Below are 24,008 nucleotides of genomic sequence, written 5' to 3' on the forward strand. Positions count from 1 at the left end.
AATTTGAGGTGGGGTGCCTTGGGGCAGAGAAGAAGGCAGGAGCCACATCCTGAGGCCTGGGCTTTGATGGGAGGCCACTGAGGAGCCATTGAAGGCTTAAGGCAGGGCAGTGAGGTGACTCTGCCCTTTAGAAAGCTGGTTCTGGTAACACTGGATGGAATAGCCTAGAAGGTGAGCGCAAGGAAAGGAAGCAGGGACGCCACGTGGGATGGACTTGCAGGAGATGGAAGGCGAAGGTATCTGACGGTAGGACGGCCTTGCTTGGGGACTGATCGGATGAGGGGCCTGAGCTGCTGGTGACACTGAGCTTTCTGGCTTCTTCGTGAGGCTGAGTCATGTCTGTCTCACAAGACTGCCGCCTCCTCAGGTCCTGTCCTTCGTGTCTGTGCGCCCCCCTCGAGGGCTGGGTCCCAGATTTCAAGCAAGACGGGGTGACGAGGAAGCAAGCCTGTCCCTCTCCTCTTCCTTTTCTCCTCCTCCCACAACTTTGGTTCTTCGGTTCCTGTTTAAGGGGAACAGGAAGTGGAGCCGTGACGGGGTTTTCCTGGTAACCTCGCTGCCTAGGTCTGAGCCTCGAGAAGAGGAGAACTTTCTTCATGCCTGTTGCTCACTGCTTTTCCTCTTGTCCCTCTCCCGAACCAAACCAGTGCTGAATAAACCTTTCCCAGCAGCTCCAGTCCGGTCCATTCTGTGTGGCCCCACGGTTCCCGCCTCAGGTCAGGCTTTCCTGGGACCACCCCTGGGTCCGTTCTCCAAGCTCCTGCCAGGGGAGTCTCCTTAAAACTTCAGATGAGGGTCACCCTCCTGCTTGGCCAACTCAGTTTCCCCCTCCAATGCCTGGGTGGTCAGATGAGGAGGAAAATAGCCCAGTTTTTTAGCTGCTCAGCCCTGGGGTCCACTGGGCTCTCCGTTGACTTGCTAAGTGCCCTCGGACAGGTCACCTAACCCGCTGAGCCTACGTGTCTTCTCCTGCGAGCTGGAATGAGTGATGCGTGAGTGAAAAAATACGTTGACGTGCCTGCCTGAGACGCGCACACCCAGGTTTTCTTTGAGAACTCTGCAGTCTGTTCATCTCAGTGAATCCTCAGAGCCCGCCCCACAGGGGACCAGATGTGTATTTCGTGTTTGATGAATGAATCATTCCTTCATTCTCTTAGCTGAGAGTTTGACAATCTTTTTTTTTTTTTTTTTTTGATAAATTTGAGAAATTCTTTCACGTTGTCCTACGAGGACCAGGAGTGGGGCCCTGACACAAGGGGGGATTCACGTGGAGGAGGAAACGGAAGTCGAGATGCCAGCGCCGCTTCCTGACTCCCTGCCCACACTCTTTCCATGGGCCACCCTCTGACTTCCCGGGCAGGAGCCAGGGTGCCCGGCTATAGCACCCTGGAAAAGGGTGGGGGCCCTCCACACAGTGATGACAGACAACAGCAGCTTCAGGCGTTGGCAGAAACAGGGCTGCCTGGATCAGTCAGTGAAGTCTACATGCGTTTTTCCGAACGAATCTTAAGGGACGTAACATATGCATGTGTGGGGTGTTCCCATCCTGGAACACGCTGGGAGCTGGTTGGGGTAAGCTGAGTTCAGCGCGGATATTTTAGACTTCGGCTCTGGAGGAAATAACAGGGCTGAGCATATGCAGACGCAAACTGCGCTGGAGCTGAAATAGAAAGTGTGCAGAGGGTAGTCACATCATGAGAAAACGCCTTCTGTAGTGTAGAGACCGGGTCAGATTTTGGATCCTGGATTTAGGTGGAGTCCGAACTCGGCCTTTTCGTGGCTACTTGCTGAACTTGGGCGAGTTCTGCGCCTCTCGGAGTCTCAGTTTTGCCGGTTGTCAGTCGGAGAGGCTAAGCCTGCTGTCCCCCGGGGCTGCGGTGAGCACCATGCGGGGTGGTATGCAGGTAGCAGTGTGGGTGGTCCTGGGCACGCTGCAATCACAGGTGGCAATGCGAGCTGTCCTCGTGGTGAGGGTCGTTAGAGTGTGAATTGTGTCCTCCATGAAAGCTGGGTTGAAGTCTTCACCCCCGCCCCCCCAGTGCTTCAGGGTGTGACCTTATTTAAAAATGAGGTTTCTCCAGAGGTGATGAAATGGAAGTGATGCCAGTGGGGAGGCTGGGCCTGAATCCAGTGTGACTGGGGCCCTTCTACGAGAGAAACCTGGACGTAGAGACAGGCATGCACAGAGAGGAGGCAACGTGGAGACAGAGGGAGAAGGCAGCTGTGGGACTGGCCGATGCCCCTCCCGGCCTAGGGAGATCGCCAGGGATCGCTGGCAACCACCACCCTCTAGGCAGAGGCACGGAAGGATCCTCTCCTCCCCAGGGACATCAGAGATGGCGCAGACCTGCTGACGCCTTGATTTCAGACGTCCCGCCTCCAGAACTGTGAGAGAATACTCTTCTGTTGCTTTAAAAAGCCAGTCAGGTGTCGGTACTTTGCTGTGGCAGCCCTGGCAAACTAAGATGATGATGAAGATGATGATGATGATGATGACAATGACAACAACGCTGGAGAAGAAGAATTACCATCATCATCCTCATGCTCATCACTCTCGTCATCTGGTCTAAACTCTGAACAGAAAGATGCTCACACATGGCGACTACGGAAGGCCTGTGGCCCTAACTCAGCTTCCACGGGGGTGGACATACCTTCCCATTCTGTATTCTGGCCGTGCCTCCAGGTGACACTTTTTGAGAACGTCCGACTGGAAGTCAGTGCTCCCGGTGTCACGGCGGAGAGGGACCCCGAGGGAGCCGTCCTGAGGAAGCAGAGTGACTTTCGGCCTTCTGCGTGAGTGTGTGGAGAAGGGGCTCCTAGAGCTGGCAAGCGGTGAGAGGCGCTTCGGGGCCGAGGGCAGAGGCCGCCACAGGACAGCAGTGAGTGCCGGGGTCACAGGAGGAGCACGTGCTCCCCTCTTGGCACCTCAGTTTTCTCAGTATATAACACAAGCGCTGGTGAATGATACCCAAGTACAAGGAACCCTGTGATATTCCAGGACAGTTGTAGCGTTTGGGGTCCACCCGTATTTATTTAGTATCACTGAGTTAGACGTTATGCATATTTTCTTGAAATATCAGAATGTCATACACTAAATAGAAACTGGGATGAACATGGACTGTAATGATTGCTGCAGACTGACCTAATACCGCACTTTTACAGAGACGTGGGTTCTAGATTCGATGTGGCCGACCACCATGACCTCAGGCTGCTGGCTCCACCTCTGAGCATTGGCCTTCCTCATCTGCACAGTGAGGGAGATGAAGGGGTGGATGAAGGTCGTTTCCAGCTGCATCTTTATTATTCCTTGTTAAGAGTAATAGAAGCAACTGTGAGGAAACGGAGGCTTCCGCCTGCCTCATGACCTGTTGGAGGTCCTGGAATTAACACGTGACTTCTACATCTGAACCCAGGTTCCATGCCCCCAAGCTCTTTTCCTGACTCCACGCTTCTTTACGGGCAATGAGCCAAGACCTGCCATGACCCTAGTGCATCACCAGGCTACTTCAGCGGTCCTGTGAATCCCCTCCAAGAGGCTGATCTGTGGGAGATAGTTTTGGGAACACAGAGAAGGAGGAAGGGCAAAGGTGACAGGGGAAATGTCTGGGTTTCTAGGGACAATGGGAGCGTCTGGGCAGAGGGACTTCAGAGGAGCTGCAGAGAAGCCAAAGATAAGTGAAAAGGCAGGAAAAGACCCTGCGCAGAGAGAAGCTCGGGACGGGGTGCAGAGGCCAGGAAGTACCCAGTAACCGGATGCACGAGATGAGCTTTGTGAACTACAACTTGTGAAAAAATGGTTATCATCCCTAGTTAGGCCGCTTTCTATCGAATATTTAGTTATGACATTCTGTTATTGACACCATTAGCTCTGGCGACCACTAGTCTGCTTTCTGTCTCTCTGGAGGTCGCTGTTATGGATGGTTCATGTAAAGGGAATCATGTAATGTGTGACCTTTGTGCCTGGCCCCTTTCACTGAGCATCCTTTTCGGAGGTTCATCCACGCTGAAGCAGGTATCCGCGCTTCGTTCCTTTCTAAGGCTAACTACTGTTCCATTGGATGTACACGCCACGTTTTGTTCACCCTCCCCCCGTTGATAGACACGTGGGCCGTCTGCACCTCCTAGCTCGTATAAACAGGGCCGCTGGGCACCGTCATACACAAGTATTTGTTTGAAAACCGCTTTCCAGTCCTTTGGACAGAATCAGTGAGTCAGCTGGTATGTCTATGTTAAACCTTTTGAGGACCTGCCAGACTTTCCAAAGTGGCTGAACCATTTTACACCGCCCCCCCCCCCCCCCAAGCAATGTAGGAGCGTTCCGATTTCTCCACATCCGCCCAAGGACTTGTTACTGACGTGGGGTTTTGAAGTTATTATCATAGCCGACCTAGTGGGCATGAAGTCGTATGCTGTTGCGGTTTTGATGTGCATTTTTCTCATGACTGATGCGTTTGAGCACCTTGTCCTGTGCTTGTGGGCCACAGGTGGGGGCTTCGAGAAGCTGTGGGCAGGTGTGGGCAGGTGTGGCGAATCTCCAGGGATGGTGCAGTGGCTGGGGCAGGTGACCCTGGGGCTGCTGTGTCAAGGCTCATTTGAAGGGTGGGGGGGCAGTTACTGGAACCCAGAGACAGCAAGGGCTGTGCGCAAGGGCCCAGCCAGGGCTGAGAGTTGGGGGGCGGGGGGCAGCCAGTTCACAGTGACCCGCAGGGAGGGAGCGGGGCGAGGGGGGTGGCAGGGGGGGTGCACACCTCATTCTCCCCTCTGTCCTCTCCTTTTTATTATCAGCCCCTCAGGGTCCCTCTGAGTCTCGGAGAAGAGGAAGATGAGGGCGAGGGGAGCATGAGGGCATGAGGCATCATGGGACCCCTGTCATGTATGTAGCTCTTGTGTCTGTCCCTCTCCTGTTGCCTTCTCCCCACTGGTAGTGACCCCGGCCGCTGCCTTCTTGGGTGTCACATAATCATCGCGCCCTCCAGCGAGGACGAGAGAAAAGATCGTTCCCAGAACCGCTTGGAGAGCATGGAGAGAGAGCTTTCCCAGAAACCTCCAGCTTCAAGTCTCCACGTGCCCTTCTGAACTAATTGCTGGCCAATTACTGGGAGGTTTGGAGCCAGTTGGGCCCACACCTGGGAACTGCAGGAACCTGTGCTTCCTGGAAGATGGGGAGTCCCCAGTGCAAGGAAGAATGAGGACGGGTGCTGGGGGAGACCCACAGTGGCCTTCCCGGGCTTCCCTGGGACATGGGCTTGCTGAGAGCCTGCGCTCGCCACCACACTCCCAGCCCTTACTGCTGCGGGGCTGGTGCTGGGCTGAGTCCTTGGACAGCGTGCCTGCCCGCCTCCTCCGAGGGCCGCCAGCCCCTGCCGTCACTCCTCTGGCTCACTGCCACAGTGACCGTTCCCAAGTGAGGCCTGACTCGATTAGAAGCAGAGGCCCGAGTTCAGCCAGGAGTTCAGGAGATGGTCCACAAAAGACAGAATTGAAAAAAATCCACCTGTCATATGATGCCATTTTTACAAGATCTCCAGAACAGGCAAATCTATTGAAATAAAGTTCACTGTCTTCTTATTATTTATTATGATGAATTTTTATTTTTAGTTATTTATTTTTGCCAGGACTGGGTAGAGAGGGTTGGGGAGTAACTGCTGAGGGTATGGGGTTTCTTTTGAGGGCAACGAAAATATTCTAAAATCGATTGTGGTAATGGTTGCACGACTCTGTGAATTATATTAAAACATCAAACTGTATACTTTAAATTGGTGAATTGGATGGTATATGAATTATATCTTGACAAGGTGGTCATAGATAAAAAATACATAAAAGCTGGGTAAAGTTGAAGTTAATCGCTCCTGTCTTCTCTAATAATAAGAATGATCTGTAGCTTACACCCTCCTTCCTTTCCTCCCTCCGTCTCCCTTTCCCCGACTCCCAGTTCCCTCCAGGAGCTGTGGCCTTTGTTTCTGCCAGGGGGCCCCCCTATTTTTCTTTCCATTTTGGCTAGGTATCGTAAGATTTTTCAGGTTCGTAACAAGGTGGGAGGGGCCCGTGTCCGCTTGGCCTCCTGTGTGGCCAGAGCAGCAGGTGTCTGATGCAGTCTGCTTTGTTCCCCGTCCCCCGGGAAACACAGCTGTCACAGAACCCTGGCATTGTGGATGGAACACAAGGCTTTGGGGAGCCAACAGAATTTTCATTAGATGGTTTTTGTCTTGAGAGCAGGTAACTCCTGCAGCATCTTGGAGACAAATAACTGTGAAATAGAAATGATTTTGATCTTCCTCAGAAGGAAGGAGTCTTGATTTTGGAGAAACTTTATTTTCAAAAGAAGTCTTGGAGAGAGACATTGGCTGATCCCTGTAAGTTACCAGGCAGGAAGATTCTTAAGAAGCAGAGACGGGTTTCCAAAACAAGTTGGAAAATTGGGATTGTCCCAACAGGGGTGTCCTCTGTCGTAGGCTTCCTAGAGTTGGGCTGACAGGTCGTTCCTTCTAGGACTTCCTGTTCAACTGGAGGCGGTGGGATGGGAAGGGTGAGTTTAGGTCACGTGACTGTCTCCCTATAGTTGAACAGGGACCTCAGTTTCGCGTTTGCGCACCCATGCAGCAGTCTTTCCGATGGTTCCCTCTTTTGTTTTTATCTCACTCCGATCATGGTTCACTCAACAGGTATTCGGCACATATAAAGCCTATTGCGTCGTGATGTCAGGTGGCTTTACTATTGAGTCTTAGACATGAACTGCCTCTGCCTTCGGGAGCGAGATACTAATGCGTCAGACACCCGCTCTTCCTTTTTCTTCCAGACTGTCCTCTCCCTCTTTCAAAGCCATCTTTTTCCAGGAAGCCTTCCTTGATTGGACCTCCCCTTCTGTAACCATTCAGCAAATACTGCTCTGTGTCTGCTCTAGTCCGCCCTCGTGCCAGGGCCTTGGGGGTCAAGGTCAGAGAAAATCTGGCACGTGTGACAACATGGATGAACCTGGCAGACATTATGCTGTGTGCGCTAAGCCAGTCACAAAAAACATGAAGTACTGTATGATTCCACATACTCATATATGAGATACCTGCAGTAGTCAGATTCATACAAATAGAAAGTAGGGTGGTGGCTGCCGGGGGCCGTGGGAGGTGTTATGGGGAATTGTTGTTTAATGGATATAAAGCTTTAGTTTTGCAAAATGAAAAAGTTCTGGAGATTGATTGTATAACAATATGAATGTCCTTTACTGAACTGTACACTGAAAAATGAGTAGAATGGGAAAATCTGTGCTATGTGGGGTTTTGGTTGTTTTTTTTTTTTTTCTTTCCACAACTAAAATTAAAAAAATATATATGTATATGTAACTACTCCTTTAAAGCAGACATATTCTAAGTTCTGAGAATTTTCTGGTGAATAAGCCAGACAAGGCCCTCACCCCATGGACCGTCCGCTGTCGTCAGAACCTGCCATGTGCCAGGAGTTGTATAACAGTCCCACAAGGTAGCTGCTAACTGTCCCGCTTGTGCCGATGAGGAGGTGGAAACTGAGATGGGAAACGGCTTGGCCAGATCCCCGGGGTGAAAACCACCTCCAGGGGTCGGAGGGCTGAGGACCTGGAGCAAGAGGCCGGCCTAGCGGGGGTGGCAGGAATTAGACCCGTGGACAGGGCCTGGCTCAGCGCGCGGTGCAGGGAACCTGGGAGCACCGCTCAGCAGGCCAGACATCGTGACAGAAGTGTCAGCGCTGTGCCATGGGTATGGCGGGGGGCGGGGCCGTGGGGCAGCCCACGTTTGCCCAGTGAAAGATCTTTCTTAGGTTGTGACTTCGAACTTACTGCTCTGTGAACTCAGAAGCCTCTCTCTTCCTGTGTTTTCTGTCTGGTGTCCCCGCATTCACCTCTCAAAACCTGGAGGAAGCCACTCTGCAATCGAGCCTCTGTATTGTGTCTGCGCTTTGCCCAAAGTTCATTTTTACAGGTTCCAGCGGCAGCTGACTCCCCTTTGTGCCTTACGCTGGAGGACGGTGCCCAACTGGGATGGGCATCTAATGTAACCTGTGGAATTGTTGTAAGAATGAATGAATAAATGAATGAAGGAGTGAGTGAGTGAGTGAATGAATGAATGGCCATCTAGATAACAGAGTCCAATAGTTGTATAATATAATGGGCGTTTATTTGACCTTGTTACCTGTGGACTTGGCGAGTGAGGAATTCCCTTCTTTTCTTATCAGAAGTGCAAATAGCCATGGACCCTGAGCCTGGGATTTCTGAGCCACAGACAGGTGGGAGACCAAGAGGTGAAGCCTCAGGCCGGGGCAGGTGTGCTCTCGTGGGTTCTGTGGGTGGTCTGAAGGGGGTTGTTTAGGCGCCTCATTTCTCAGATTTACAGCCTTCTAAGGACGGAACTGGGCTCTAGCCAGGGGAGAGGTGAGCATTTCTGTGATTTGCTTTCGTTCCTTTGATTCTGAGATGCTTATGATTGCAACATACGTTTTTGACATCATCCCAGTGTCGGAGGTGAAGCCGCGGCTCTGCCGTGTTAAGCTTCACTGCTAGGAAGACACGTTTTTTTTCTCAGCAGTGGTAAGATGTGAAAACATGGCCCTCCCCGACGGAAGGAATAATGTGCCTACACACACTGCTGGGGGTGGGGGGTGATGCTGACCAGACCTACTCCAAGGAGTTAGGGTTGAACCTGAGTGGTGGGGCTGGTCTTGCTAGCTTGTCACAGGTCTTTGTTTTTTTTTTAAGTTCTAGCACCAGGGGACACATCCATACAGCTGAGCTCTCTCCTGAGGCTGCCAGGGGTTTATAGCACAGAGGAGTCTTGTGGAGTCAGACACATCTGGGTTCCATGTACCAGCTCCGAAAACTCTAGCAAGACGCGCCTCCTGTATAGCCTCAGTTTCCTTTTCTGTAAAACGGGGCAATGGTAATAACTGTCTTCTAGGGTTGTCAGGAAGATTTCCAAAGCTGTTCCTTGTGTAGGGTCTGATACACACGGGAAACATGCAGTGTACGCCAGCTCTAGTATCTTCCCCAGTTACGCTCAGTCCGAGCTGTGGTCTCCTCTAAGACTGGGTTCATAATGACAGTTGTGCTTCTCACTACTCGGGGCTGGGTGAAGAGTCGTTGGAATTGAACGTGCCAATGTGGCGGTGCCCACGCAGGGCCCACCTGTGTCCAGTGGGCACCGGGCAGTGGGAGCTCCCTGCAGGGGCCCGAGCGCCTTTCCATGCAAAGCCCTTTCCCATGGGCAGGGTGGCGGCGAGGCACTGAGCTGCCGCCCCTGGAGGGTGACTTCCAGGCCTCAGTAGTACCCTCCCTGGCTGCTCCTGGGACAGTGGCTGGTGGCCAGCAACATGATGACCAGCTGCAGGGATCACACCCACAGTGCTAGCCTTGCCGAGTCAGGGCCTGCGGACGCCCTTTCTAGTTCTGGGTCGTGACAGCGGTGGCCGTTGGCCACCATACCCTGCTCTGTGCTGACATTTCCCACATCCTTGTCTGGGGGCCATACTTGGGAATATTAAATCGCTGTCACTTCCAGCCTGCCCCATGGTGGCCGAGAGCAGGTTCTCGGGCAGAAAATTTTAGGTGTGATTTCAGTAGGATGTACTTGGCCTTGAATGGATTTGTGAACATCAATACAATACATGCGGGCGCCATCATAGGCTGCCACCATGTCCTTTTTCCAGAAGAAGATGCAGGCTCAGAGAGGTGAACGTCATTGCCCAAGATCACACAGCAGTTACATGGGGGAGCCAGTGTGGGAATGAACGTCTCCCTGCCCCAGAGTCTCTCCCCTTGTCACTGCTTGGGAAACTCCCTCGGCAGCAGGCTGCCCTCTCCTACGCAGTGAGCTTGGGGGAGCAGCCGCACAGATGGCTCTGCGCTCAGCGTGCTCACTGAGAGAAGGAGACACGGTTGCTTGAAAGGTCCTCGGCCGCATTGTTAGAGCAGTTGGTAGCACCACACCCCCTCGGCAGATCTGGGGAGATGTCACATCCCACGCTTGTAGTCTTCCCCGGGGACCCTGGAGGGATCTGTGCTTTCGTAGAGGCGCAGACTGAGTTGAGTCTGCTCCTGCCATCTTCAGGAGCGGGTCATGTGGCTGGTGAGTGGACCTTGCTGGCCTCCCCGCGCTCGGCTCGCAAGGTTCCTTGGCCGTTCTCTCCTTGCTCCTTGGAGGCTGTTTCTCTGACATTCGCTTAGTTGAAGACTCAACGAAATTCCCGGGATGCAGCTGTCCATCTGTTTTGCTAACCATCATTATATTCTTGATATTTACCTTGATAATTTTTTTCATTAAATGAATGGATGAATGGATGCATTTCCCCAACAGAGGATTCTCATTACGGGATGTTCTAGCCAGTGGGAAACAGCATGCCTAAGGGGGGCTTGCTAAATGTTTATGAGGCATGTGCTAGGACACTGTGGTCCTGCTGGCCGATGTTTCTAAACCTGTCCCCCTGCCCCCACCGGACTGTCAGTGGAACCTGCCCGACTTCACCTCCGCACCGCCTGGCCTACTGTGTATCCAGTCGGAACAGGATGTGTTAAGCCATATGGTCACAGTCACGGTGATTTATCATCCAACAGAGCAGTGGCTCTGGCGTTTCCGATCATGGGTCCTTCGTAGTGACCTCTTTTTTGGAGAGGAGTGACCCAGATAATCTTTGGTTGTTACTTTAACCAGTGAGTGAGGCGAGGGGGTGGGCCCCAGGTCCAGAGGTGGAGACATTGTTAGGCGGAGCACGTCAACCTTCCTTGGCTTCGCTGGGGTGTTGTCTGCTTCCTTCTGTTCCATACCTTGACTGGGCCAGCCTGGGCAGACGGAGTCAGTTGGAGCCGCCCGTCCCGACCACTTGCCAGGAGGCAGGGGGTAAGGAGGTTGGGAGAAACGGCAAGAGTTCAGTTACCTGGCCAGAGGCCACAGATGCATCACTTGGGTTTCCTCGGGACAGGTAGAGATGCGGGACTTAGCGCTTGCTGGTGATTATGGAAACTGAGAGACCTAGTAATCGATACGAAATCTCCATAACCAACTCAGACATGTCTGGATTCACCATTCAGGAATTGCCACAGGAAGGGAGGTTCGACTTACCTATTTGAAACAGTCAGAGAATAATACAGAATGGATATATTCAGTCGTAAGCCAGACCGCCTTGTTTAGCGTAGTGAGTACAGCCTTGAACTTCAATGTCAAGCCATACCCAGTGTGAATCCTGAATGTACCATCACCGACTAGCCATGGGACGTGGGAAATGTTCCATCACTTTGGGGAGGGAGCCTCGATGTCCTTATCTGTAAAATTCAGAGAATCACAGTTCCTTGCAGGGTTTTGGTGTGAGGACTGAATGAGAAGATGAACATCCCTAGAATGGGTCTGGTACGCAGGAACCGCTCGATAAGGGGTCATCATTGTTATTGTTATTATTACTGTTAGTAAGAGCTCAGAAATGGATAGCTTGTTGGGCTAGGGAAATTGGAGGAAGCTTTCTGGAAGAAGTGGAATTTCAAGGGAGGGAAGATAGTCCAACAGACTACCTTCTTTTGGTCCCTGATTTTCTAAGTACAGCTTCCATAGATCAGGGAAGAACCACATCAGTAAATAGGAAGACTGTTTGCAGGGATGTGATGGGAAACAAGGAATTGTCCACACTGGAGCCAGCAGAAGATGACTCAGGTGCCCCTAACCTCCTCTGGAAAAAGAGGCGAATCCTAACATCCATGAAGTCTGTTGAATAAGACTCAGCACCTGTTTGGGGATTTGGCAGTAAAGAAAGGGTTATGCACCAAATGATTTAGGTCTCTTATTTCCGCCTGGCATACAGGAATCGCTGTCCTGGCTGACATACCGTAAGTCACAGAACAGAATTTCCACGGGAAAGCAGAAATGTGGGTGGATAAAAAATGTGATGCTTGATGGTAATGAGTTCTGGTTCGCGCTAGCAGGTAGACACTTCAAATCCTTCATCACTGGTGGCAGCGGGAAATGAGAGGTTGGAGAGGAGAACACAGGGGTTGGTATCCCGCGTTCACTGATGGATTTATTGAGAACTTATTTACAGACGCTGTGTGCTCCCTGCCCCTAACGTGAGCCCACCCCGGAAGGCACAGGAGCGCTTTCTGAATCAGTGTGAGCCCTTGCCCTAGCCCTGCTTGGGCACTGGTGCATAAATGCCCCGGCTTCCTTACCCCCGGGGGGCACAACTCTCTGAGAGGCTCCCAGGTGGGATTTGCCCCAGGCTCCTAAGCTGTTGCTTGCATGACCTTGGACAAATTCCTTAACCTCTGGGTTTCAGCTTCTATGGGATGGTTGTGCAGATTCAGTGAGACAGTGTATCATCATCACTGGCAGCAGCAGTACTACTCTGCTTCATCGACTTCAGGGAAGCAATCACGTTGCTCAGGGCTTTCACGACATGACGCTGCTAATTCTCGCAGGGGCTGGATGAGGTGAGGACCTGAATGATCCCCGTTGCAAAGATGAGGACAGTTCCTTGAGCTCATGAACAGTCTTTCATTCTTGGCTCTCCTTCAGGCGTCTAGAAGAGTCCCTGGCAAATGGGAGGTACAGGACAAATACGTGCTTCATGAAAGAGGGAACGAATGAAAGCAAAATGGATTTTTTATTTTATTTTATTTTTTAGTTACTGGTAGTTCCCTGGTTCTAAGAAAATGCTGTTCATTGAAAGGCATCACTTATTTTACCCTGATGTAGTCCCGGAAAGGAAATAGCCGTAAAATCCTACCAGTATTTATCTCTGGGTGTGGGATAAGAAGAAATGTTAGTTTCACGCCTTCCTATTTTTCGTGATAGACCTGGATTATTTCATAACTGCAAAGGAATGATCTCTGTTTGAAAAAAAAGCAGTCTCCCAGCGTTCATGGGTGCCAAAGCCTGAGAGGTACATAGACGCTAACCTAGTTTGAGGGCATTCACAGGCGAAGGAGCGGGACGTGCCCTGACTTGCTGTCACAGCTCACACAGCCCTTTCACACACCACCTCTCTGGAGGTTCACGCCAGTCTAGTGACACAGGCCAGGCTAAGGTTAGCGGCCTCGTTTCACAAACCAAGGGACCTGCGTGCCAAAGAGGTTCAGCGACCGAGACAAGGCTCTGCTCCGGGGCAGAGCTGGGTCGGAACTCAGGGCATCTGACTTTAAGCCCCGTGGCCTTTGCACTCTGTCCTGGCAGCCTCTCCTGAAGACCCACTAAAGGAAGTGGAACAAGGGCCGGGTGGGTTGCTGGACCCTGTGACTGCTGTTTCCAAGTCTCTGCAAGACCCTTTAATAGAGGGAAAGCCTGGCTGGGTTTTTCCGCGTTAGACAACCAGGGTTGGAGTCCCGCTCCTGCCTCACACTGTCTTGGACACGTTAGAGCCTATCTCTGGGCCTTGCAGGGTAGTTGTGAGTGTGTCACACCTGTGTTATCCGTGTGCAAGGCTTCCAGTTTTCTTCAGCCCGTGTTGATACTCATTAGGGCCCACCAGTCAGTGTTCCCATATGTATTAGCCCGCTTCTGCCAAGTAACAAAAGCCTCAGAACTGCGGTGGCTTGCTTTAGTGCGTGTTTATTTTCATGCTCAGGGGCCTGCGGGTCAGTCGTATTATATATAGTTTGGCTGATCTAAGTTGGTCTTGGCTGGCTCAGGCTGGCCGTCAGGGTGGGTTCAGGTCTGTCCCTGTGTCCTTCATCAGTCTGCGGTCCAGAGTGAAAGGCAGCAGCTGACAGGACCTAGGGAGACTCACTCCTGTTGTGGCCCATCGTAGGAGTGCAGCAGGGAGGGAACTGGGATCCACACATTGTCACCTCCGTCCACGTTCCGTTGACTAAACAAAGTCAATGGTCCCCGTCCAGAATCCAGGGGGCCTGAAGCGGAAGGTGCTTCAAAGTCCATGACCAAGGGCAGGGGTGTGTAATTAAATTCAGGTGAGTGAGAAGCAGTGACCCAGCCTTTCTAATCATTGTCTCAGCTGGTCCACTTGGGGGACGCAAGGAAAGCAAAGGCAGAGAAGTTGAGCAGTGTGCTGGGAGAGGCCTTGGTGAGTTACGCTCGCAGCAAGGCTTTACTTCTCATGGACGGATGCCGAGCTGAGGCGCAGCCGGGAGGCGAATGCTGTAGGGGGATCACGACCTGTCATTCTACGGGGTCCCATGTTTCTGCTCCTGCCAGTGCCACACTGGCCAGTTTACTGTAGCTTTGTGGTAGGTTTGGAAGTTGGGAAGTGTGAGTCCTCCAACAGTGTCATTCCTTTTCAAGGACGTCTGATTATCCGGAGTCCACAACCTTTCTGTAAGAACTTGGGGGTAAGACTGTCAATCCCCCATCTAACTTAAATGTGTGAGTCAAACTTAAGGAAGATTTGGTCCATCCCCATTGGCATCTAAGTTTGAAGGAAGTGGTTCAATCATTTATCCGACAAGTATTTATGACTATTGTGAGGGCACAGTGCGGTTGAAATAAGACCCAAGGGGGTACAGGAGTGCACTCGGCAAAGAGGGTGAGTGAGGAAGCGTCCCAGGCCCAGGGGACGGCACTGGCAAAGGGCCTGGGGCAGAAGGACCGGGGCAGCTTCCAGCATCTGAAAGAAGATCATATGTCTGTAGCAGTGAGCCCAGGTGAGCCAGAAGAAGCCAGAGAAGCAGGCAAGAGGCAGACCATGTTCAGTGATTTGGGTTTTTATCCTAAAGCACTAAGAAGCTGCTGGAAAATGTTGAGTTTGGAGTTGGAGAGGTGGGGAATGATACAACCAGGTTTGTGTTTTAAATTTTTCATTTTGCCTATTATCCAGTTATAGGGTGTGGCCCTTACTTGGATCTGGACTTTAAAAAACAATTGTTAATATTTTTGAGTACTTATGAGACTATTAAAAATGTGAACATGGAGTATTGGGTGACTTGAGGAATTATCTTTTTAGGTGTGACAATGGTATTGCAGTTATAATTTTATAAAAAGCCTCATCTTAGACATACATGCTATACTATTTATGATAAAATAATAAGATGTCTGGAATTTGCTCTGAAATAATGTCGGGAGGGGAAGGATTAGGGTATGGATGGAGTTGGGTTGATTTTGAACTGATGATGCTGGGGACTGGGTGGTGCATGCATGGGGTTCTTTATACTCTTCTCTGGTTTTTGTGTTTATAAAATTCTCCATAATGACACATAAAGAAAGGAAAAGATTATTCTAGCTTCTGCGTGGGGGACCAGATTTCAGAAGAAGAAATGATGATGCGGCAATCAGTGAGGAGGCAGGTGGAGTGGCCCAGGTGACAGTGATGGGGGCGTGGTCCCGGGCTGTGTCGTGGAGATTGAGAGATCCTAGAGACGAAGGGAGACAGGACTTGGGGATGGATGGGATACAGGGGTGACGGGGATGGGGGTCAAGAGTGTCCCTCAGTTTTTGACCGCAGGAGGAAGTGCCACTCTGAGCTAGGAATCACTGGAGAAAGGCCACACGGGTCCCCCGGTTCATCTTGTTTTCACAGCCCCAGCTCAACTTCCACAAATATGGAAGCCGTTCTCTTACGTAACTCACACCTCTTACCTCAGACTTCCTGTGCTCTGTGCACGCAGTGATGAATTAAGCTTTGATGTGCACGAATTAATTAAAATCCTCTCTCGGGTTCAGGGGGGCTGAAATATGGATCTTCATCTCTATCTCCCTCTTTCCTGGGGCTGGTTCCCTTTGCTGGGGACACCTCTGCTTTCCTGTGCGCACACAGCTGCAGGCGTCTGTCTGTCTGTCTGTCACACCTGTCAGCACACTTCCATTTCTGTTTAGGACCCGAGGTCTAGGGAAGTTAATGGCTTGTAAACTGCTCTCCCGTGTAGAGCTAGAAACAGAATGGAAGGTGGTTCCTGAGCTCTTGCTTGATGCAGCCCCAAGGTGGGTGGCTGGAGTGGTGGCCTCCTGGCTGCGTCCCTTCACACGCCCGGACAGCCACCTTGCGCTGTAAGAACATTCCTAACCAGGACGCTGGCCCCCAAACGAAGTCACGTGTTGATCTGAGACAGGATCTTCTGCCCAGTCTCGTTGGATGACTCTTGTCACTTTCTTCCTGCCCCTCATCCAGGTAAATTTCTGGCGTGACAGCTGAGACATGAAATCTTCAGTCTGCAGGCTCTCCACTTTTTCGAAAGATTCAATATGGAGTCGGTGAGTGGCCTTATCTCATCCTGTCTAGAGAGCCCGGCCTGGGAATGTGGAGGGATTCTTCGGGGGGTGTTGAAATGCACAATTTGACCAAACCCAAGCACTCACATGTGACAGACACACCATGAGTGTGAATATTCGTGGTGAACGGATTGCTCGGGGGCGCCGGTAGGACTGTGGACTTCTCCAAGTGGTTCCTGTCACTGGGCCTGTCTCCTTCGTGCAGAAGGAAAAGGGAGTGGTACCGTGCCAGCCAGCATGGCATCAGAGATAGCAGGAACAAGGGCCCCGCCGACAGGGATGGGCGCTGTTCGAGCCGAGGGGCTTTTCAGGAATATTCCTTCCTTCAGTCCCCCCTGCCCCCCAGTCCTCCCAGGTATCAATTACTCCGTTCATTTCGCAGATAAAGAACGTGCCCAGCTGGATGTAAAGTCAGTTGTTCCCGATTCCAGGTCTCCTGACTTTTTCCTCTATGCCATGTTGCCTCTTGGGAAAAGTAGGATTTGCCCCATTTTGCAGCTGGGAATACTGAGGCCTGGTATAGGAGACATGATGGAGTCTAAGGAGTCTGACCTCGGTGGGTGGAGGCTTGTGTTAGAGGATGATGAAAAATTACACTGGACAGGAAGAGCCGCGAACACCAGGCAGAGGAAACGCCTGGAGTCCGAGAGAGTCTTAAGTCACCAGGGTGCCTGGCCCAGGGCTGACCTGCTGTGGCTGGCTTTTCCCAAGAGTCAGTTTCGCGGTGGAAAGAGTAGGGGTGCCTGGGGGGGTGGGGGCTGAATCCTGGCTCTGCCACCACCTCTTTGTCTGACCTCAGGAAAGCCCCTGATCTTCTCTGCGTCTTCTGTTTTCTTATCTATGAAAGGGGAGGGGCGCTAGTGATGCTTCAGGTTTTTTGTACAGATCAGAAAAAAAGCCGTAGGAGGCACATGGAGTATCGTAATGATTCCAAATTTTAGGATGAAAGCAATTTTTAAGGTAATTAGACAAGGAGAAGTGCCCAGAATGGGTGGGAGAGATGAATGTCTGGAGGGAGGGGGCATCCTGAGAGGCTGGGATGTGACGCAGACATGAGGTGATTAGTCGGGGACTGTGCCCACTTCCCAGGAAGAATAAGACGGCCTATTTATTGTCAGAGTGTGACAGTTATAGGATTACCTGAAGTCATGTTATATTTCTTTATTTCTTTCTTTTTTTTTTAAATCAAGAGTCCAACACAAAGGTGATGTTAGTTTTGCAGATGCCTTTTTTGGTGATAAGGATTATCCGTGCGATAACTTAGCGCCTAATTTAGGATGAGGTTTTGCTATGAATGATGTGAGACCTAAAAGAACCTTGGTTTAACAGAGATAGAAATGTATTTCTTTCTTGCCTGAAAGCTCGAACACAGGTCGCACAGGCTGCTCCGGCAGCGTAGCAGAGACCCAGGCTTTGCTCCCGGGGCACGTAGGGGATGGTGACCGGAAGGGACATGGGGTGGGCTCCGGGGGGTCTGCAAATGCTCCGTTTCCTGGTCTGGGTGCTGGTTACATGGGTGGAAAAGTTTCTTGAATGGGAGACTTCTGACACAATCAATTTTATATCTAGTAAGTCTTCACTTAACATCATTTAGGCTCTGTGACTTTAAGCAAACTAACATACAAGAAAACCAAGTTTCCCACAGGCTCCTTGATGGAAGAGTTAAGTTCCAACAGCATCTCATTAGCGTTACACTGAAAACGACCTTAACCGAGGACCTGGGGTCTTTATATATATTTACATTATATCGAAATATGATTTGAATACAGCAAAACCCACAGTCTCTTAACTATGACAGAAGGCCCAACACCTTTCTTTCTTTTTATTTATTAATGTAGCTCCATCAGTCGCTTCCTACTTATGTGCCAGGAGCTGGGCTAGGTTTTTGGGATACAAAGCTGCGAACGGCAGCCACAGTCCTGTTCTCACGGGCTTTCTGTCTGGGGTAAAAGGAAAGATGTAAATATCATACAGATTGACAACCGCTGTATGAGGCTCAGTGTGGGACGCCCTGGGGTGCATAAATCCAACCACAGGAACAACACAGATTTCCGTCTCCACTGAGTCCTTTGATAGGAAAGAGTCGGAAGAAGGAGAAGACTGGAAAGGGTACAGATGACGTGAAGGCTGAGTGAGAAATGCAGAGCAGTCCCTCTGCATGCCGTTAACCAGCTCAGAGCGGGGGGCCGCCTTTCCTTTCCTTGTCTGCCACTGGGACAGATGTCTGCCTGGCATCTGGGGAGCAGACAGGTTTCAGAGTTGGGAGTCCAGGAGGTGAAAGGGGGAACCCACTGGAGCAGAGACTTGCTCCATTCATCAGGACACAGTCCAGGGACCTCTTACTGTGGTTATTAAAATAAATGGGTGAATGAATGAATGAATGGTTGAGTGACTGAGTGAACGAATGAATGAACGAATGGTTGAGTGAGTGAATGAATGAATGAATGGTTGAGTGAGTGAATGAATGGTTGAGTGAATGAATGAATGGTTGAGTGAGTGAATGAATGGTTGAGTGAATGAATGAATGGTTGAGTGAGTGAATGAATGGTTGAGTGAATGAATGAATGGTTGAGTGAGTGAATGAATGAATGAATGGTTGAGTGAATGAATGAATGGTTGAGTGAGCGAATGAATGGTTGAGTGAATGAATGAATGGTTGAGTGAGTGAATGAATGAATGAATGAATGGTTGAGTGAATGAATAAAATCACCCCTCACAACAATGCATTTGTCATCCCTGGGGAAGCTCAAGTCCAGGGGACTAAAGAACACAGTCTTCCCTTTATTCACCCCAGGTGCCATTAGGACACAGGGAGGGGAGGGACAGCACAGGGAAGCTGAACTGAATTCTGAGCCAGCAGCAGAAATCAGCTGGCCTTATTTTGAGAGCTTTCCTCCGTAGGTACAAAGGAACTGACCTTCTCCCCCAAGCCCAGGAGAAACCTCATGACTGCTCCCCCCAGCCTCCGCCTTTCCCAGGGTCAAGGCAGATGCCCTGTCATTGTCATGCCTCCGGCTGTCAGCCCAAATCGCATTTCCCTGAGCACAGCTGCTGTCCCTTGTTGGCTGCAGGACAGGGGTCAGGAAGGCACGTGGCACCTGGATGGGAAACGCGTCCCTGGAGCTGAACGCAGAGGTGCAGGCCTCTCAACTCTGAACTGCGTTTCTAACGTTGGTGGGAGGGTTGGCTGCACAGCCTTAGGGTTTCGGGCTGGAAAAGGAAAAGAAATGTTTTAGGAAAACATTTAATATTCAAGTTCAATATAATTGAGGCTGTTCAAAATGCAACTGGAAATGCCAGGGCTGCGGCCATTCCTCAGTTAGCTACACAGACGAAGGACGCTTCCACCCAGACGGAGTGGCGGGAAGCTGTGGTCCTGGTCTTGTTCCCTCCCTCCTTCCCTCCCTTTATTTTTTCCTTCTATCCTTCAAAATTTATCAGGTGGCTCCTGTGTGCCATGCCCTTCCCTGAATTTTGGGAAAATAGGTGAATAAGGCATTCCAAAGCCTCCCTGAGCATCTCTCCTTGTGTTTTGAAAAGTTTATCCGACAAATGTTTATTGAGCACCTAGTTTGCTCCGGTCTCTGAGGATAGAGGAACCTGGTTAATTTTTTGACTTGCCCCTACAGGATGGCGGGCAAGTGCCCATGCTGGGGTACCAGCATGAACAAAATGTAGCTTCTGTCTTGATGGAGCTAGAAGATTAGACAATATTGTACTTGTCTCCTAGGGCTGTGTAGACAAGTGCTCCCAAGGCCCCTGCCCATGGTATGTAGAAAGGAGTCGAGATTCCTTCCTATGGCCTGCGAAGGCCAGCGTGATGTAGCCCCTGCACCCTGGCGGGGACCCCGCCCCCTTTGCTCAAAGGCTTCGGCCTCTGGTTCCCTTCTGGTCCCAGCACACGGCCTCCTGTTGCTTTTCTGCCTGCAGGGCCCCTCTTCCTGCACCTCCTGCCCCACAACCTCCTGCTCTTCACGTGAGCAACAACCCTTAGCCTGGGGGCTCAGGCTCAACCTCTTTCCTCAGACAGAGCTTCCCTCCCCACCCCGACCCCCACCAGACCACAGCTCCCAGCAGACCATGGTGATGACTGCTGTCCGCGAACGTTACCCTGGGGCCTGGCACAGAGAGGATGGTCACTAAATATGTATGGCTGTTGAAATCAAATCAGTGGCCCCTGCTAAGTCAATCGTGAACACACAGAGCCCATGAGAGGCCTGGTTCCTGTAGAAGAGTCCTTTCACGCGTGAGGCAGTCCTCATACGTGTATACAAGTGATTGAAAATTGGGTGGGAACGAATTAACAAACTCATAGACACGGATGATCAGAATAGTGGTTACCCGAGGGGAGGGGGAAGGGGGAGAGGGCAAAGTGGGTCAAGGAGGGCAGCTGTCTGGTGGCGGATGGAAACTAGACTTTGGATGGTAAGCACACTACAGTGTATGCATGGACCAAATGATAACGCTGTGCACCTGAAATGTGTATGATTTCGTTAACTGATGTTATGTCAGTTGAAAGAAAGGAAGGAAGGAAGGAAGGAAGGAAGGAAGGAAGGAAGGAAGGAAGGAAGGAAGGAAGGAAGGAAGAAAGAAAAAGAAAAAGAAAGGAAGAAAGAAAAAAGAAAGAAAGAAACCATTGGATGTAACTTGGGCTTTTTTATATACCTTGGTTTCTGCTTTCACATTTCCTCTTACTGGGTCATCCAAAATGTGAGCGCTTACAAAAATGATTGATCCTAGGGAACACCGCAGCCTGGGAGACCCAGTCCCTGTTAAAGTTGATTTGATTTGGGTTTAAAATGGAAACTATGAGCTAATACATTTTATAGAATTGAGCAGAGAGCAGTTTTCTCTGTAAAAAAAAAAAAAAAGAGAGAGAGATGTGGAATGCTCTGTGTGGGTTACCATCGTGCCAAAAGCTCCCGAAAGGGGTTCTCTGCAAATGTTTGGGGTTTGGTGCTCAAAAACTACCAGGCAGGTTTCCCTGAGAGTTGACAGCCACCATGACAACACCATGGCCTCCCAAGTGAGGGTGTCCTTGCCAAAGGGAAGGGGAGGAGGACGGATCTGGCTGCGGTTTACAGTCACTGCAGACAGGTCATTAGCATGGCTGGCTGCCATGAGCTCTGCCAGGCGCATCATCGCGCGGCCTCTCCATCAGCAGCAACGCCGTTCCCCGGCCACAAGCTGTGGCTGAGGCGTCTGCTTCTGGCTGCTCCTCCAGGGTGAGTTATGGCTGTCAGACGTTTCCACACGCTGGGAAACTTGGTGAGGGAGGAGACTGGGAATGGAGTTTTCACCGGGAGCTCTGTGAGTGAGTGTGTGTCTGCCGTGGGCCGGGCTCTGTGCTCAGGCCTGTGGCCAGCGTGGTGGCCGACTTCCCTTGTACCCCCCCACGCCCGTCCTCCTCTCCCCCGTACAGGAGTTCTCTGGGGAGCAGGAAAGGGAAGGCGACCATTATCACCCAGAATGAAGGCTTGTCTGCAGACCAAGTCATAAATGACATAGCGGTGCTGACGGCTTTGATGTTGCACCTGAGCAGCCATCGTTGTCCCGCCCCTCGTGCAGGGCCATCTCATGCTCGGAGGAGAGAGTGGCTCATGTCTTTATTTTAATCAGAGAAGGCCTTCCCTGCTGGTAACTGGAGGTCATCCCGTTTCATCTCGGAGTGTTCCATCTGGTTTGAGTCGTTGATCGCCTTTGAACGCACCTGGTGGGGCTGGAGGAGCCCGATGGAAAGTTGACTCACTGTGTTGTTAGCACATGCAGGTTTAGAAGATTCAGGAACCCAAGGGAGAGTGTAGATGAGTTTGGCCCGTGCACAAAGGGCCATCTCCTCCGTGAGCTGGGAGAAGGGCAGGTGGCCTATCCCGAAGCGGAGTCAGTAGACCTGGGTGGGCGCTCCTGTGGTCCCCAGACTGATGGAGAGACCGGGCAAGCCCTTTCACTTCTCCCGGATGCTGCTGTCCTTGTATCAGTTGGGCATCTTTCTGTGACAAGCAGTAGAACAGAAAGGAAAGTCCAAGGTCGGATTCAGGCCCTTCTAGATCATCCGGGCTCGGTCTCTTTGCCTGCTACGGTATGACATAGGTAAACGTTGAGACTTACCTGTCTGAGACCTCCTTGCTCTGTGACCTGGGGCAAGCCACTAACCCCTGTGAGCCTCAGTTTCCTCCTGTAGTGAGGATTAAGGAGCCAGTTCCAGAAAGCAGCTAGCACAGGGCCTGGGGCACAAGAGGCCCCCTTGGCTCTGCCCTGGTCTCAGTTGGATCCCCGCTCAGGCTTTCTCCCCTGGTCACCTCCTAGGGTCTGGGGCTCACTGCCTCCTGGCTTCTCACCCACCGTAAAGAGAGTTTCTTTTTCCCAGAAGCAGTCAGGAGTATGGACGCAGGTCTCAGGTTCCCTGGCTGCAGGCACGCGCTACCAGCCAGGGAGTTATTTTCTGGGTGGTTGGCGTTTGGGGAGGCATCTGAGAAGAAAGCAGCCTGCCCACCATATCAGACAAGGATGGGATGTTATTTCCGGGGAAAGACGGAAAAAAGAACCTTGCAAAGCCTTGTTTTATGAGGGGGTGTACTTAGAGAGGGAGGCAGTTAAGGTGTCACAGACGGCATGCTCTTCCATGCCTCAGTGCCTTTGCATACGCTGTTCCCGCTGCCAGGGATGCCACGCCCACCCCCTTCATCTCCCAAGACCCACTCTTCCCTGTAGCCACCCCCCCGCCCCGGCTAAAGCCGCCGGTGCCCCTGCCGCCCCTGCCATTAATTGCTTTTCCGTTTTGAAACAAGCATCTGTGGAGTGGTGACGGCCCTCTGTCCTAAGGAGACAAAAGGGGAGAAATCACAGCGCCTGTGTCCACATTAGTTTGATCCTTCCCCGCTGCTCTTTCTTCTCTATCCAAGTGGGTATTTATTTATTCATTTATTCAACAACTATTTATGAAGCACCTTCTCTTTGCCAGGCATTGCTCCAGGAGCTGGAGATTCAGTGGATAGCGGAAAAGACAGTAAAATCCATAATTACAGCGGTCTCGGCTTATACTCAGGGGGTAGTTCCAAGAGGCCCAGTGAGTGCCTGAGACTGCGGGTAGGACTGAACTCTGTATGCCCCCGGTTTTCTTCTAGACATGCATACGTGTGCTAAAGTTGAATCTATAAATCGGGGTACCGTAGGAGAGCAGCAACAGTGATAATAAAATAGAGCCGTTATAATAATAGACTGTGATGTAAGTGTGTGAACCTGGTCTCTCTCTTAAAAGACCTCACGGTATACTCTGCTCACCTTCCTTGTGATGATGGCAGATGAGGCGGCGAAGGGAGAGACTCAGAACGGGGCGCAGCCTCAAGCTCGCCCGTGTATTATTTCTGGAATTTTCCATGTAATAGTTTCAGACCACGGTTGACCACAGGTCACGAAACCTGGAGAAAGCAAAACTGCGGGTAAGTGGTGACTGCTAACATGGTGACCAAGAAGGTCGTCAGCAGTGGCGTGTGATTTCACAAAGTAAACAAAGGTAAAGGTTGCCAGAGGGGAGGGGGATTGTGGGAGGGGGCTGGATGAAAAGGGGACGGGATTAGGGAGGACAGACTGGTACTTCCCGAGTAGTCCCAGGGATGTAAAGCACAGCACGGGGAATACAGTCAATAACATTGTAATAACTATGCCCAGGGCCAGGTGGGCACTGGAATATCAAGGGGAACCACTTCGTAAATTATATAAATGTCTAATCACTACGCTGTACCCATGAAACCAATATAAAATAATTCTGAATGTCAGCTGTAATTGAAAAGTAAAAATTAAATTAAAGAGACAAAAACAAAAAATAAAGGGAGAGAGAGATCAAGGGATGGG

General features: G+C 51.1%; 1 protein-coding gene across 1 annotated transcript in view; it reads left to right on the plus strand.

The window, feature by feature from the left end:
- The window catches only part of ASAP1 (ArfGAP with SH3 domain, ankyrin repeat and PH domain 1), a 267,652-nt gene that overhangs the window by 10,444 nt on the left and 233,200 nt on the right, over nucleotides 1-24,008 (plus strand). Inside the window, exon 2 of the mRNA XM_090283355.1 lies at nucleotides 16,057-16,139. Within this exon, the coding sequence (XP_090139481.1) occupies nucleotides 16,084-16,139 (56 nt within the window). The 5' untranslated portion in view covers nucleotides 16,057-16,083. The remainder of the gene's footprint in view (nucleotides 1-16,056; nucleotides 16,140-24,008) is intronic.

This window comes from Furipterus horrens, unplaced genomic scaffold (assembly GCF_987537825.1).
Source record: "Furipterus horrens unplaced genomic scaffold, mFurHor1.1.pri manual_scaffold_7, whole genome shotgun sequence".
NCBI classification, from domain to species: domain Eukaryota; kingdom Metazoa; phylum Chordata; class Mammalia; order Chiroptera; family Furipteridae; genus Furipterus; species Furipterus horrens.